The sequence below is a fragment of the Oncorhynchus clarkii genome, chromosome 17 (assembly GCF_045791955.1).
Source record: "Oncorhynchus clarkii lewisi isolate Uvic-CL-2024 chromosome 17, UVic_Ocla_1.0, whole genome shotgun sequence".
NCBI classification, from domain to species: Eukaryota; Metazoa; Chordata; class Actinopteri; order Salmoniformes; family Salmonidae; genus Oncorhynchus; species Oncorhynchus clarkii.
Genome location: NC_092163.1, coordinates 25,450,824 through 25,465,603, shown reverse-complemented (window position 1 = coordinate 25,465,603; position 14,780 = coordinate 25,450,824). Strand labels below are relative to the sequence as shown.

The 14,780-nt window shown below is 41.4% G+C and overlaps 1 protein-coding gene across 5 annotated transcripts in view; it reads right to left on the bottom strand.

The window, feature by feature from the left end:
* LOC139370612 (CSC1-like protein 2) overlaps nucleotides 1–14,780 on the bottom strand; it is an 87,428-nt gene that overhangs the window by 20,050 nt on the left and 52,598 nt on the right. For all 5 annotated transcript variants that reach the window (XM_071110201.1, XM_071110204.1, XM_071110202.1 and 2 more), the window contains 4 exons: nucleotides 10,976–11,056; nucleotides 5,361–5,484; nucleotides 5,124–5,257; nucleotides 4,797–4,934 (listed from right to left, as the gene is read on the bottom strand). In XM_071110201.1, the coding sequence (XP_070966302.1) occupies nucleotides 4,797–4,934; nucleotides 5,124–5,257; nucleotides 5,361–5,484; nucleotides 10,976–11,056 (477 nt within the window). The remainder of the gene's footprint in view (nucleotides 1–4,796; nucleotides 4,935–5,123; nucleotides 5,258–5,360; nucleotides 5,485–10,975; nucleotides 11,057–14,780) is intronic.

Below are 14,780 nucleotides of genomic sequence, written 5' to 3'. Positions count from 1 at the left end.
TTACTCTCTTGCGGGAATTGCATGTATGTAGCCAAACGTAGCTGCTGCTCATGTTATTATCTGTACTGATGACTGATGGTGCAAAAGCCATGACAGGGAGACATAGTGAAGTAGTAACGCGCGTGCAAGCAGTTGCTCCTGACGCCACTTGGGTACACTACAGAATCCACCTACACTGCAGCATCCACCGAGAGACTCTTGCTGCTAAGGGAATGACTGACAGCTTGAAAAACGTTTTGGACACTACAGTGAAAAATGGTTAACTTTGTTAAAGCAATTTTCTGCACTATGCAATGATATGGGCAGCGTCCATGTAACGCTTTTACAACATACATATGTGCGCTGGTTATCAAGGGGCAAAGTATAGACACTATTTTAAAATTGAGAAACAAACTTAAAGTTGATTTTACTGACCATCATTTTCATTTGTCTGACGGCTTTCATGATGACGAGATTCTCACATGACTGGCCTATCTGGGTGATGTTTTTTCTCGCCTGAATGACCTGAATGTAGGATTAGAGGGACTCTCTGCAACTATATTCAATGTGCGGGACAAAACTGAGGCTATGCTTAAGAAGTTGGAGCCCTTCTCTGTCTGCATTAACAAGGACGACACACAGGTCTTTCCATCATTGCATGATTTTTTGAGTGCAAATTAACTCAAGCTTACGGACAATGTCAAATGTGATATAGCGAAGCACCTGAGTGAGTTGGATGCCCTATTACGCAGGTATTTTCCCGAAACGGACGACACAATCAACTGAATTCGTTATCCTTTTCAAGCCCTGCCTCCAGTCCACTTACCGATATCTGAACAAGAGCCTCATCGAAAATGTAACAAGCGGTTCTGTGAAAATTGAATTTAATCAGAAGCCACTGCAGGATTTCTGGATTGGGCTGCGCTCAAAGTATCCTGCTGTGGCAAATCGTGCTGTTAAGATACAGATGGCCTTTGCAACCACGTACCTATGTGAGAGTGGATTCTCGGCCCTCACTGGCATGAAAACTAAATACAGGCACAGACTGTGTGTGGAAAATGAATTAAGACAGACTCTCTCCAATACAACATTGCAGAGTTGTGTATCCTTTCAAGCATATCCTTCTTATTAACCTGTGGTGAGTTATTCACAATTTGATGAACAAATAAGGTTTATATGTAAGGATGGTTAAATAAAGAGCAAAATGATTGATGATTATTTGTGCCCTGGTCCTATAAAAGCACTTTGTCACTTCCCACAAGCCGGGTTGTGACAAAAACTCACTAATTCTTATGTTTAATAAATGTATTGTATAGTGTGTGTGTGCGTGGCAGGCTTACAATCATGGCAAAAAAAAACAAAATTTGAGAGTGTGCTGACCCTGGTGCTAGAGGGGGTATGCAGCTAGAGGGGGTATGCAACTTAATAACATGAAAAAAGGAATATCCGCTAAGTGTTGGAGGCAGTGTGGACAAATAGGTACTTTCTCACATATATTTAGGCAAATGTCCAAAAATCCAGTATTTCTGGTCTGAAATTCTCCATGTTATTCAGGACATCCTAGGTATTATTATTCAACCAGACCCATGTCATCTCCGAGGTATTGTTCCTGTGGATATACTCCAATCCTCTCCACTTAAATGTATAGATTATATTTTAGCAGCAGCAAGGAAATGTGTAACAAAATGCTGGAAAAATGAACATTCACTCTCAAAAGATATGTGGTTAGGTCGATGCGGAGTACGTGCTGACATGGAGAGAATTACATCAATCTTGCAACATAGACAGCACAGGTATGAAGGTGTCTGGTCAGAGCTCCTGACATATTGTACAGGTCTTATTCTGTCATTTCTGGGCTTTTTGTTTGTTTCTGTTTTTGTGTGGCTTAATCCAACTTGTATACTTATTCAGACTTGAAATAGTCGCTCTATACAGCCAAAATGTACCCTTTAGATGGGAATGTAATTACGCTCTTTAGTAAAGACAGCAAAGATAAGTTGTGTATGTATGGTACATGTTATTTATGTGCTCTTGAATAAAAATGAATGTAAAATAAAATAAAAACAATAGAATATTCAACAAATATGTAAGCGGGTGCACGAGCATCAGGTGTGTGTCTTGAACGTTGGGATTGGATGATTGTAGAAACCTTCCCATTACGGAGGATATCCTAGCTCCGTATATGAACTGAAGAACATGCGTATGTGGAGCATGTCTACTCCTTATATCTAATAAAATGTCAGATACCTGGAAATATATAGATAAAGATATCCCCTGATGTGGACCCTTTTTGTCCAGTGACGTGAGTAAGACCCTGAAACAGGTTAACATACAAGGCCACAGGGCCAGACGGATTACCAGGACACATACTCAGAGCATGCGCTGACCAGCTGACAAGTGTCTTCCCTGACATTTTCAACCTCTCCCTAACCCAGTCTGTAATAGCAACATGTTTCAAGCAGACCACCATAATCCCTGTGCCCAAGAACGCCAAGGTAACTCGTCTAAAAGACTATGTGTAGCCCTCACATCTGTAGCCATGAAACACTTTGAAAGGCTGGTCATGGCTCACATCATCCTAGACACCCTGGACCCACTCCAATTTGCATATCGTCCCAACAGATTCACAGATTACTCAATCTCTATTGCGCTCCACACTGCCCTTTCCCACGTGGAGAAGAGGAACACCTACGTGAAAATTGCTGTTCATTGACTACAGCTCAGCATTCAACACCATAGTGCCCTCCAAGCTCGTCACTAAGCTAAGGAACATGCGACTGAACACCACCCACTGAAACTGGATCCTGGACTTCCTGACGGGCCGCCCCCATGTGGTGAGGGTAGGCAACAACACATCCACCACACTGACCCTCAACACGGGGGCCTTTCAGGGGTGCGTGCTTAGTCTCCTCCTGTACTCCCTGTTCACCCACGGCTGTGTGACCATGCACGACTCCAACACCATCATCAAGTTTGCAGATGACACGGCGGTGGTAGGCCTGATCACTGACGACGATGAGACAGCCTATAGGGAGGTGGTCGGAGACCTGGCAGTGTGGTGCTAGGACCACAACCCCCCCCCCCCCCCCCACGTCAGCAAGACAAAGTAGCTGATCGTGGACGACAGGAAACAGAGGGCCAAGCACTCCTGCATTCACATCGACGGGCTGTAGTGGAGTGGGTTATGGGTTCCTCAGTGTCCACATCACTAAGGACCTATCATGGTCCAAACACACCAACAGTCGTGAAGAGGGCACGGCAATGCCTCTTCCCTCTCGGGAGGCTGAAAAGATATGTCACGGGCCCTCGGATCCTCAAAAGGTTCTACAGCTGCACCATTGAGAGCATCTTGATAGGCATCCCTGTCATCCAGGACCTCTATACTAGGCGGTGTCAGAAGAACAACTTAATTGTCACAGACTCCAGTCACCCAAGTCATAAACTGTACTCTCTGCTACCGCAGGGCAAGCGGTACCGGAGCACCAAGTCTGGGACCGAAAGGCTCCTGAACAGCTTCTATCCACGAGCCATAAGACTGCTGAACAGTTAATCAAATGGCTACCCAGAGTATTTTCCTAGACCCCCTTTTTTCTTCACACTGACTCTTACACTGGCTGTGAACCCCAGGAAGAGTAGCTGCTGCCTTCGCAACAGCTAATGGGGATCCTAATAAAATACCAACATACAGTCTATGCACACTTACTGGACTCATGGACACATACTACACTAACATTCCAACACACACACATGCATATTGATGCCACACACACACACGCTACTGTTACGCTGTTTATTATCTATCCTGATTGCCTAGTCACTTTTACACCGACCTACATGTACATATTACCTCAACTACTTCAACTACCTCGTACCCCTGAACATTGACTCGGTAACAGTACTTCTTTTATATAACCTTATACTTGTTATTTTATTGTGTCACCATTATTGTATTTTTTTTAATTCGCAAAAAGTTCTTACTTTTAACTCCGCAATGTTGGGAAAGGGCTTGTAAGTAAGCATTTGGCCCATGTGACAAATAACGTTTGAGTTCATTTGATGGGGAGCCAACTAAGCATGGGCGGAGACTGAGTGGGTTAAGTTATTGGCAAGCATTCAGTAAGCCGCAAAGCTACAAAGTCAGGGGTTTAGGAAAAGAGCTGACTGGAGGTCATGGGGGCCTGAGGATCACTAATGACAAATACCCGTCATCACCCCATCCCAACCATCCATTGCCACATTTTGTAATTGGGTGCAAAGGTGTGGAGTGCAGTCGCTCATGCAGGAAGGCCATAAAGATCATCAAGGACCACAACCACCCGAACCACTGCCTGTTCACCCCGCTACCATCCAGAAGGCGAGTTCAGTACAGGTGCATGAAAGCTGGGACCGAGAGACTGAAAAACAGCTTCTATCTCAAGGCCATCAGACTGTTAAACAGCCATCACTAACACAGAGAGAATGTATCACTAGTCACTTTAATAATGTTTATATGTAATAATTCTTATTCAATTCCTTTATTTAGACTTGTGTGTATTAGGTAGTTGTAATCTAACAATTCCTCAACATGTTAGATATTGCTGCACTTGTCAGAACTAGAAGCACAAGCATTTCTCTTCATTCGCAATAAAATCTGCTAACCATGTGTATGCGACCAATAACATTTGATTTGACGATAGAGTCCATTTTAGCCTCTCTTGCTGCCCCCTTTGTTCTACCTCAACATCATAGTTGGTGCTAGCCACATAGAAATATAATTAGTAGTTCTCTAAATTATATTTCTATGGCTGGCCCACCCTGCACAAGACACTGTCTCTTACCAGCGCACGTTTTGAGGGTCAGGAGCATAGCTCACACTCCAGTTGTAGATGTGGAGACTTTCACTGAACTGGGATGACTTGGGCTCTTGGCGACATGTGCAGCCATGGCATTGGCAGGCATTGAAGTCCTTTAGGATTCTATGAAAAGTGGTAAATGGTAGGGAAATTGAGCAAGCTAAAAAAGCTTTTATTACATATGGCATTTGGTGATGGCACTGATCTACTGAGGCATTTTGAAAGACCATCCTGGTCAGATATAGCAGAGCATGCATGCACAAACAAATACATACACCACAAAAACATCAACTTATGTTGAGATCAACTCACATTGCAGTCATTGCCTCATTCTGGAAAGTGACGAACGCCATGCCAAGAGGTTTAGTGTTGACCTTCTCTTTCTCCTTTCTGTACTCCTCCTTCAATTTGGCCTCCCGCTTAGTATAGAAGCTCACCGCCTCTTCCTGAAATACAATGAACGATTATACTTTACATAGCACAGAAGTCTAATTTGCAAATGCCTAAAGGCACAGCCTAATAAATGTGATGGTTTTCTGGGTGTCTAACCTGCTCACAGCCTTTGATGACACAGCAGCAGAGGTGGCCACAGGGTTTCGGGTTGACCATGGTGGGCATGTGCTCTTTGGCCATGAGATCTGTGAAGAACTTTAAACTGCGCTCTGTCTTCTTCCTGTGAGGCGACACACACACACACACACACACACACACACACACACACACACAAATCATACTGAAAGCTCTACACATGGTGCACAAAGCACACAATCCTGCACAAATGCATGGTGACATACACAATCCACACAATCCCATCAGAGCAGTACATACACTCACAAACAGGCATATACAGTTGAAGACAGAAGTTTACATACACCTTAGTCAAATACATTTAAACTCAGTTTTCACAATTCATGACATTTAATCCTAGTAAAAATTCCCTCTCTTAGGTCAGTTAGGATCACCACTTTATTTTAAGAATGTGAAATGTCAGAATAATAGTAGAGAAAATTATTTATTTCAGCTTGTATTTCTTTCATCACATTCCCAGTGGGTCAGAAGTTTACATGCACTCAATTAGTATTTGGTAGCATTGCCTTTAAAATTGTTTAACTTGGGTCAAACGTTTCTGGTACAGTTCCACAAGCTTCCCACAATAAGTTTGGTGAATTTTGGCCCATTCCTCCTGGCAGAGCTGGTGGAACTGAGTCAGGTTTGTAGGCCTCCTTGCTCTCACACGCTTTTCCAGTTCTGCCCACATATTTTCTATAGGAATGAGGTAGGGAATTTGTGATATCCACTCCAATACCTTGACTTTGTTGTCCTTAGGCCATTTTGCCACAACTTTGGAAGAATGTTTGGGGTCATTGTCCATTTTGAAGACCCATTTGCGACCAAGCTTTAACTTCCTGACTGATGTCTTGAGATGCTGCTTCAATATATTCACATAATTTTCCTCCCACGTGATGCCATCTATTTTGTGAAGTGCACCAGTCTTTCCTGCAGAAAAGCACCCCCACAAAATGATGCTGCCACCCCCATGCTTCACGGTTGGGATGGTGTCTTTGGCTTGCAAGCCTCCCCCTTTTTCCTCCAAACACGAGGATGGTCATTATGGCCAAAAGGTTATATTTTTGTTTCATCAGACCAAATCAAATCGAATGTATTTATATAGCCCTTCGTACATCAGCTGATATCTCAAAGTGCTGTACAGAAACCCAGCCTAAAACCCCAAACAGCAAGCAATGCATGTGTAGAAGCACAGTGGCTAGGAAAAACTCCCTAGAAAGGCCAAAACCTAGGAAGAAACCTAGAGAGGAACCAGGCTGTGGGGTGGCCAGTCCTCTTCTGGCTGTGCCGGAGGACATATCTCCAAAAAGTATGATCTTTGTCCCCATGTGCAGTTGCAAACCGTAGTCTGGCTTTTTTAGGGCGGTTTTAAGGTAGTGGCTTCTTCCTTGCTGAGCGGCCTTTCAGGTTATGTCGATATAGGACTCGTTTTATTGTGGATAAAGATGCTTTTGTACCTGTTTCCTCCAGCATCTTCACAAGGTCCTTTGCTGTTGTTCTGGGATTGATTTGCACTTTTCGCACCAAAGTATGTTCATCTCTAGGAGACAGAACACGTCTCCTTCCTGAGCGGTATGATGGCTGCGTGGTCCCATGGTGTTTATACTTGCATACTATTGTTTGTACAGATGAACGTGGTACCTTCAGGCGTTTGGAAATTGCTCCCAAGGATGAACAAGACCAGAATTTATTTTCGGAGGTCATGGCTGATTTATTTTGATTTCCCCATGATGTCAAGCAAAGATTCACTGAGTTTGAAGGTAGGCCTTGAAATACATCCACAGGTACACCTCCAATTGACTCAAATGTCAATTAGCCTATCAGAAGCTTCTAAAGCCATGACATAATTTTCGGGAATTTTCCAAGCTGTTTAAAGGCACAGTCAATGTAAACTTCTGAACCACTGGAACTGTGATACAGTGAATTATAAGTGAAATAATCTCTAAACAATTGTTGGAAAAATTACTTGTGGAAAAATTACATGCACAAAGTACATGTCCTAACCAATTTGCCAAAACTATAGTTTGTTAACAAGACATTTGTGGAGTGGTTGAAAAAGAGTTTTAATGACTCGAACCTAAGTGTATGTAAACTTCTGACGTCAACTGTACACGCTCACACATACAGTATCAGTCAAAAGTTAGGAAACACCTACTCATTCAAGGGTTTTCTTGATTTGTACTAATTTCAACATTGTCGAATAATAGTGAAGACATCAAAACTATAAAATAACACATATGGAATCATGTAGTAACCAAAAAAAACATCCACCCTTTGCATTCTCTCAACCAGGTTCACCTGGAATGCTTTTCCAACAGTGTTAAAGGAGTTCCCACATAAGCTGAGCACTTGTTGACTGCTTTTCCTTCACTCTACGGTCCAACTCATACCAAACCATCTTGATTGGGTTGAGGTCGGGTGATTGTGGAGGCCAGGTCATCTGATGCAGCACTCCATCACTCTCCATGGTCAAATAGCCCTTACACAGCCTGGAAGTATGTTTTGGGCCATTGTCCTGTTGAAAAACAAATTATAGTCCCACTAAGCCCAAACAAGAAGGGCTGGTGTATCACTGCAGAATGCTGTGGTAGCCATGCTAGTTATGTGTGCCTTGAATTCAAATTAAATCAGTGTCACCAGCAAAGCAGCCCCACACCATCACACCTCCTCCATGCTTCATGGTAGGAACCACACAAGTGGAGATCATCCATTCACCTACTCTGTGTCTCACAAAGACACGGCGGTTGGAACCAAAAATCTCAAATTTGGACTCATCAGACCAAAGGACAAGTTTCCACCGGTCAGATGTCCATTACTCGTGTTTCTTGGCCCAAGCAAGTCTCTTCTTATTGGTGTCCGTTAGTAGTGGTTTCTTTGCAGCAAATCGACCATGAAGGTCTGATTCATGCAGTCTCCTCTGAACAGTTGATGTTAAGATGTCTCTGTTACTTGAACTCTGTGAAAAAAATTGGGGTCTGCAATCTGAGGTGCAGTTAACTCTGGGTCTTCCTTTCCTGTGGCGGTCATCATAGACAGTTTCATCATAGCACTTGATGGCTTTTACGACTGCACTTTAAGAAACTTGAAATGTTCTTGACATTTTCCGGATTGACTGACCATGTCTTAAAGTAATAATAGACTGTCATTTCTCTTTGCTTATTTGAGCTGTTCTTCCCATAATATGGACTTGGTCTTTTACCAAATAGGGCCATCTTCTGTATTCCCCCCTTCCCTTGTCACAACACAACTGATTAGCTCAAACGCATTAAGAAGGAAATATATTCTACAAATTAACTTTTAACAAGGCACACCTGTTAATTGAAATGTATTCCAGGTGACTACCTCAAAGCTGGTTGAGAGAATGCCAATACTGTGCAAAGGGTGGCTGATTTGAATAATTAGTTTAACACTTTTTTGGTTACTACATGATTCCATGTGTTTTATTTCATAGTTTGTGTCTTCACTATTATTCTACAATGTAGAAACTAGTACAAATAAAGAAAACCCTGGAATGAGTAGGTCTGTCCAAACTTTTGACTGGTACAACACACAAAGTAAGGCTCAAGTCTTCGGGTAAGTGGATTCCGACCCATAACTTTGGCAATCAATTCCAGTAGCATGGAAGATTTCTCCAGCCACTGGAGATCAATAGTGTTTAGCACCAGTGGGCGAGTAGGAGGAGATCAAGATGGCCACTGTCATCAAGGGCTACTTCTGTCATCAGAACTCACGGACCTAAAAAACAAGGCCCCTCTCCTGCGATATCGTATAGGTCACACAGATAACAATGTCTTAGTCACAATTATGGACACTGTTGCAAACTTTAAACAAAAGTGGTTTGTCTACAGGGTTGGGTAGGTTATTTTATCAATGTAATCTACAGTTACTAGTTACCTAACCAAAAATATAAATCAGTAAAGTAACTTTTGGATTACCCAAACTCCGTAAAGTAATCTAAGTTTAGGCATTAACTCAGAATGGTTAAGGTAATGGTTAAGGTTTGGAATATACTTAAAACAAAAATATCAAAAACAACTTTCTATCGATGGATTCGAACATGCAACCTTTGGAACCAGAGACAGAAACCCATCCGCCATCCCCATTCACTGTTGCCCCTAGCTGCTGGTTTCCATGTTGTTATCTCCCAACGTCCTCAGACGTGGATAGATGTGGAATACTGACTTGTAGTTCACCTGTAATACCTTTTCAAGATATAGGATTTTCAAGAAGCAAAGCAAAACTTTCCACTTTTGGGTATCAGGGAAAATGTATGAAGTAAAAAGTAATTTTAAGTATTTTTACTTAAGTACTTTACACCACTATTTTACACCCCACCCCACTCTGAATGGTTAAAGTAAGGGTTAAGGTTTAGTTACTCCCCATGTAGTTACTCCTCAACCCTGCGTCTCCATATACAATTCAAACACTATTTTATGGACCTTACACTTGCCTTGACCCATTTGTTGAGAGTGAGGAGGTAATGAGTTTAATTAATGTATTATCTCTATGTCTGGTCAACAACAACAAAAATAATGGGGGGCTTTTCTTCCCTTCCAAAATGGCAGGAATAAATTCCACCTGGAGTTGTTCTGCAGTAACTACAGATATAGGATCTTAATTAGACCTGTATTGTCGCAGCAAAAGAATCCTGCAGAAACAGGATTTGTCCATTTAGTCCATCATGTTGCTTGATCGCTGGTCAAAATGAGGCTACATGTAAAGTGGAATACTGATAATATAACCATGAGTTTTAAGTGAAATTATGTAAATCACTCATCTGCATTGCAGCGCAGGAAAATCTCAGCAACAAAAGAGTGATCAAATTAAAAGTGAAGTAATATTTAACATAGGCTATATAATAGATACCTCACATGTGACCCGTGATAAAACTACGTAATTAGCCTATTAAAATGTTATTGACTCCATAAAGATGATTTAACAATACTCAACAAATTATAGTCGAGTTACAGTAATAGGTTTTCAAGAAAAGTCTGAGTTGTCTATCAAAGGCAAAAATATGTAATATTATTGTAAAATTAATGAGAAAATCATACAAGGCATAACCTTAAGTTACAAGGCCTTATCCTAGGTATGATCAGACCAGGAACGAGAGAGAAGTCATGGCTTGTGCCATGTCCCATAGCTTTTGGGGGAGAGAGAGGTAGAAAGACCGTGTATATTTCACCAACGCAGGTCAGGAACAAAAGAGAAAGAGAATGAATCTAAGAGTTAAAAAATAAAAAATAAGTATCTGACTTGTTTGGATTCAAAAATCTGAGTTGTTGACCAATAGCATTACTGTTGAGTTAACTTCCCATCAGATATCAGACCCGCAGGATATAAAGACAACCGAATGAGGGATGTGGAGAGCAACACAGAGAAGGCTGAATTATTAAGACAACACAAAGGAAATGTTTGCATACAGTGTAAAGAGTCACTTCAGGGGCCGTCCTACAATCATTCATCTGTACAATTTTGTCAAGCGATGCCATTTTATGTAGTGAGGGTTTGATATGTTGGGGGCTGAAATTGTGATGACGCATTCTAAAGGAAAGTGAGAATGAACATAATTGGTGAACAGCAGGTAAAAGTCTCACCTCTCAGCATTCAGGGACATGAGTTTGGCTACGTTGTAGCAGATTCGAGCATCAAGAACAGTGCAGTTCTCATAGGCTTGTCTGTGTGACAATGGAGAGAAAAGAAAACAATTACCATACTATAATGAGAGTTGATAAAGTCAGTGATCTTAAAAATGCAGTGGCATTTTTTATATTAAGAAAACCAGATGGCACGATTATGTATTTATTTATTTTTTACAGATTGCCAGGGGACACTCCAACACTCGGACATCATTTACAAATGAAGCATTTGTGTTTAGTGAGTCTGCCAGATCAGAGGCGTATGGATGGTCTCTTGATAAGTGTGTGAATTGTATAATTTTCCTGTGTTAGGTTCTAAATAACAGGGTAAAAACTGACAGACAACTATGAAAAGCTCAAACCAAGTTGATTCACCCAATGGGTCAGACAGCTGAACAGACAGACATTCACACAAGCACTGGTATTTAACTCTTCCTCCTATGCAGAGTCTCCTCCTTACATATCTGAACAGCCAATACACCTCTGTTGCTAGACAAAACTTGAGTGATCTGTTCTTCCTCACTTCATCTGACCACAGCCCAAATTCCTCACTCCTCCCTAACTCATAGCTGTCCTGTTGACTTGTACCAGACTGTGGCACTTCTCCTTTCCATAGGATCCCTGATGTCTAACAATAACATATTGTGACAATGTAAATGTTCTACATTCCTCTTTCTCTCTCAGTGACATGAAAAAGGATGTCTCATGTTTTCAAGTTCAGGAGTCAGAACCATTCAAAGTACTTTTGGGTATCAGGGAAAATGTATGGAATAAAAAGTACACTATTTTCTTTAGGAATATAATGGAGTAAAAGTAGAAAAAAATATAAAGAGTAAAATTCATACATTTGAAGTTGAAAGTTTACATACACCTTAGCCAAATACATTTCAACACAATTCCTGACAATTAATCCTAGTAAAAATTCCCGTCTTAGGTCAGTTAGGATCACCATTTCATTTTAAGAATGTGAAATGTCAGAATAATAGTAGAGAGAATTATTAATTTCAGCTTTTATTTCTTTCATCACATTCCCAGTGGGTCAGAAGTTTACATACACAATTAGTATTTGGTAGCATTGCCTTTAAATTGCTTAACCTTGGCCAAACGTTTCAGGTAGCCTTCCATAAGCTTCCCACAATAAGGTGTGTGAATTTTGGCCCATTCCTCCTGACAGAGCTGGTGTAATTGAGTCAGGTTTGTAGGCCTCCTTGCTCGCACACGCCTTTTCAGTTCTGCCCACACATTTTCTATAGGATTGAGGTCAGGGCTTTGTGATAGCCACTCCAATACTTTGACTTTGTTGTCCTTAAACCATCTTGCCACAACTTGGATGTATGCTTGGGGTTAATGTCCCTTTTGCGACCAAGCTTTAACTTCCTGACTGATATCTTGAGATGTTGCTTCAATATATCCACATCATTTTCCTGCCTCATGATACCATCTATTTTGTGAAGTGCACCAGTCCCTCCTGCAGCAAAGCACTTCCGCAACATGATGCTGCCACCCCCGTGCTTCACGGTTGGGATGGGGTTCTTCGGCTCGACAAAATGGTCATGATGGCCAAAAGGTTATATTTTTGTTTCATCAGACCAGAGGACATTTCTCCAAAAAGTATGATCTTTGTCCCCATGTGCAGTTGCAAACCGTAGTCTGGCTTTTTTAGGGCGGTTTTAAAGCAGTGGCTTCTTCCTTACTGAGCGGCCTTTCATGTTATGTCGATATAGGACTCGTTTTACTGTGGATATAGATACTTTTGTACCCGTTTCCTCCAGCATCTTCACAAGGTCCTTTGCTGTTGTTCTGGGATTGATTTGCACTTTTCACACCAAAGTACGTTCATATCAAGGAGACAGAACGTGTCTCCTTCCTGAGCGGAATGGCAGATGCGTGGTCCCATGGTGTTTATCCTTGCGTACTATTGTTTGTACAGATTCACGTGGCCCATCAAGTGTTTGGAAGTTGCTCCCAATGTTTAACCAGACTTGTGGAGGTCTACAATTTATTTTCGGAGGTCTTGGCTGATTTCTTTTGATTTCCCCATGATGTCAAGCAAAGAGGCACCGAGTTTGAAGATAGGCCATGAAATACATCCACAGGTACACCTCCAATTCACTCAAATTATGTCAATTAGCCTATCAGAAGCTTCTAAAGCATGACATCATTTTCGGGAATGTTCCAAGCTGTTTAAAGAAACAGTCAATGTCGTGTATGTAAACTTCTGACACACTGGAATTGTGATAGTGAATAATAAGTGAAATAATCTGTCAGTAAACAATTGTTGGAAAAATTACTTGTGTCATGCACAAAGTAGATGTCCGAACTGACTTGTCAAAACTATAGTTGGTTTACAAGAAATTTGTGGAGTGGTTGAAAAACAAGTTTTATTGACTCCAACCTAAGTGTATGTAAACTTCCGACTTCAACTGTATACCCCCAAAAAACTACTTAAAACCTGTAGTACTTTAAAGTATTTTTACTTAAGTACTTTACATCACTGATCTTCACCCAATTCCCACATAGTGCCTTCAGAAAGTACTCATACCCCTTGGCTTATTCCACATGTTGTTGCATTACAGCCTGAATTCAAAATGGATTTAAAGAAAAATTCTCACCCATCTATCTACACACAATAATAACCCATAATGACAAAGTGAAAACAGGTTTGCAAATGTATTAAAAAAATACAGAAATATCTAATTTACATAAGAATTCACACCCGAGTCAATACTTTGTAGAAGCACCTTTGGCCATGACTACAGCTTTGAGTCGTCTTGTATCAGCTTTGCACATCTGGATTTGGGGATTTTCTCCCATTCTTTGTTGCATATTTTCTCAAGCTCCAATAAATCAGATGGGTAGCGGCATTGAACAGTAAAATGAAAGTATTTCCACAGATTTTCAATAGTATTCAAGTCTGGGCTTTGCCTGGGACACTCAAGGACTTTCACATTATTGTTCTAAAGCCATTCCAGCATTGCTTTGGCTGTATGCTTGGGGTCATTGTCCTGTTGGAACGTAAATCTTCGCACCAGTTTTAATTCTCAAGCATTTGCATGTATTTGGTTCTATTTTTTGTTTCCTCTATCCTTACCAGTCTCACAGTCCCTGCCGCTATAACACATCCCCAAAGCAAGCTGCTGCCACCCTCATGCTTCCCAGTAGGGATGGTGTTAACCAGCCACAGCTAAACCCCTGTCTTTCACCAGACATTGTGTTGTGCATTCAGGCCAAGTAGTTCAATTTTGGTCTCGTCAGACCACAGAATATTTAGCCTTATGCTTATGGACAGCCAGCTGGGTAGTTCCATATGATGGGAAATTGCTCTTGGGAACTTTCAACACTCTAGAAATTGTTTTCGATCTTTTGTAGTGGAAATGTTTAGCGTCCTCTGTGTCTGCAAATGTGTGACTACATGTAGCGTGTTGTTTCTTGTTATTGTGTTAGGATGTTCTGCTCTCAGGGAAGGGACTGATTGAAGAACAGAAAGAAGGGAACACATTGTTACTTTGGCCCAACGCCTAGAAACTGTGTGTGCAAGGTCATGATCAGCCTATTGCACCCTGAGAGCAGAGACGCCCAGTTTGTGCACGAGTATAAAGAGTGCTGAAGGGAGAGCATCCCTTCAGAGCTTCTGACAGACTTGTATTTTGAGTATTAAGTTTGTTGTAACCTCTCCGGCCGTGATAATACATCTGTTCATTAACTTTGAGTCCTTAGTGGGGAATTTCCTCGACACCTTCCCCAGATATACTGTATGCTTCAT